The sequence below is a fragment of the Priapulus caudatus genome, unplaced genomic scaffold, assembly GCF_000485595.1.
Source record: "Priapulus caudatus unplaced genomic scaffold, Priapulus_caudatus-5.0.1 Scaffold2405, whole genome shotgun sequence".
NCBI classification, from domain to species: domain Eukaryota; kingdom Metazoa; phylum Priapulida; class Priapulimorpha; order Priapulimorphida; family Priapulidae; genus Priapulus; species Priapulus caudatus.
This window is the reverse complement of record NW_014579466.1, coordinates 6191-7435: the sequence shown is the minus strand read 5'-3', so window position 1 is coordinate 7435 and position 1245 is coordinate 6191. Positions and strand designations below refer to the sequence as shown.

The 1245-nt window shown below is 54.3% G+C and overlaps 1 protein-coding gene across 1 annotated transcript in view; it reads right to left on the bottom strand.

Annotated features, from left to right (window-relative positions):
- Positions 1-7: 7 nt before the first annotated feature.
- Positions 8-1245, bottom strand: part of LOC106818653 (UPF0602 protein C4orf47 homolog) — a gene marked incomplete at its 5' end in the record, with an annotated part of 6684 nt that continues 5446 nt past the window's right edge. The window contains one exon of the mRNA XM_014823340.1: positions 8-103. Within this exon, the coding sequence (XP_014678826.1) occupies positions 8-103 (96 nt within the window). The remainder of the gene's footprint in view (positions 104-1245) is intronic.

Sequence of the window (1245 nt, the reverse complement as noted above, 5' to 3'; positions counted from 1 at the left end):
CGTCTCTTTAAGCGACTATGGTGACTCCAAGATGTCGTCTCTTTAAGCGACTATGGTGACTCCAAGATGTCGTTCCTTTAAGTGATTCTTCGTTCTCTGGATTCTGCGACCAATGAGCTGCGTGCTTTGGTCACGTGGGCGTGTGCGCGTCTCCGAGTCTCCCTCCACTCTCTTTTTCTCTTTCTCTCCCCCCTCTCTCTCTCGCTCTCTGTCTCTCCCCCTGCTGTCTCTCTCTCTCCCTCTCTCTCTCAGACGAGCATCCACGAGCGGAAGTTGTTGCGGTTGACGGATCTGCGGAGAGGAGAGTAGATAGATGTGGCTAACACCCACGAGACTAATGAACTATACGGAGTGATTTACTGTTGAGAGACCTGTTACTAATTACCCACAGCGATGACCACGCACTGATCCCGTCTCCGATATATACTAGTCTGGGTATTCCCGCTGCCTTCCCTTTCTCTATTATTGTCTTCCCTCTTCACTTCACCTTTCGTGTCTCACCCTCTCTCGGACCCTTTCCACTCCCCTTTGTGCCACCCTTTTCCCTCGCATTCCCTGCCCTCCTCCTCCCTCCTGCGTGTGTGCGTGTGTGTGCGTGCGTGCGTGCGTGCGTGCGTGCGTGGGCGTGCGTGTGTTTACGGTAGGCCAAGTGTGGGCCACAGCACATATCTATACACACGCACGCACGCTCACGTAGACACGCACGCCCACACGCACACAGAAATAGTCACACACACGCCGATGTACACACACATAGCGTGCCTAGCATAGTTTTACGAATAACGTACACAGCGATATCTCGTCTCGGGGGCCTCTGTGTAAAGGGCAGGGATATAGAACTCTCCAGTTCGGCCTTACATGACTCCGTGCCCAACCCACCGTATTCCCGTGTACGCGGGCCAGCATATAGCGGTCACAGACACGCGGTTTTACCTAGAAACGTGCGTGAATGCTGTTCTTTTTACTGGGTTCCTACTACGCGCACACACGCGCGCACATACGCGCGCGCACACACATACACACACACGTACACACACGCAAACGCACACACACACACACACAAACACACGCACACGCACACGCACACGCACACGCACACACACACGCACACACGCACACACGCAGGAGGGAGGAGGAGGGCAGGGAATGCGAGGGAAAAGGGTGGCACAAAGGGGAGTGGAAAGGGTCTGAGAGAGGGTGAGACACGAGAGGTGAAGTGAAGAGGGAAGACAATAATAGAGAAAG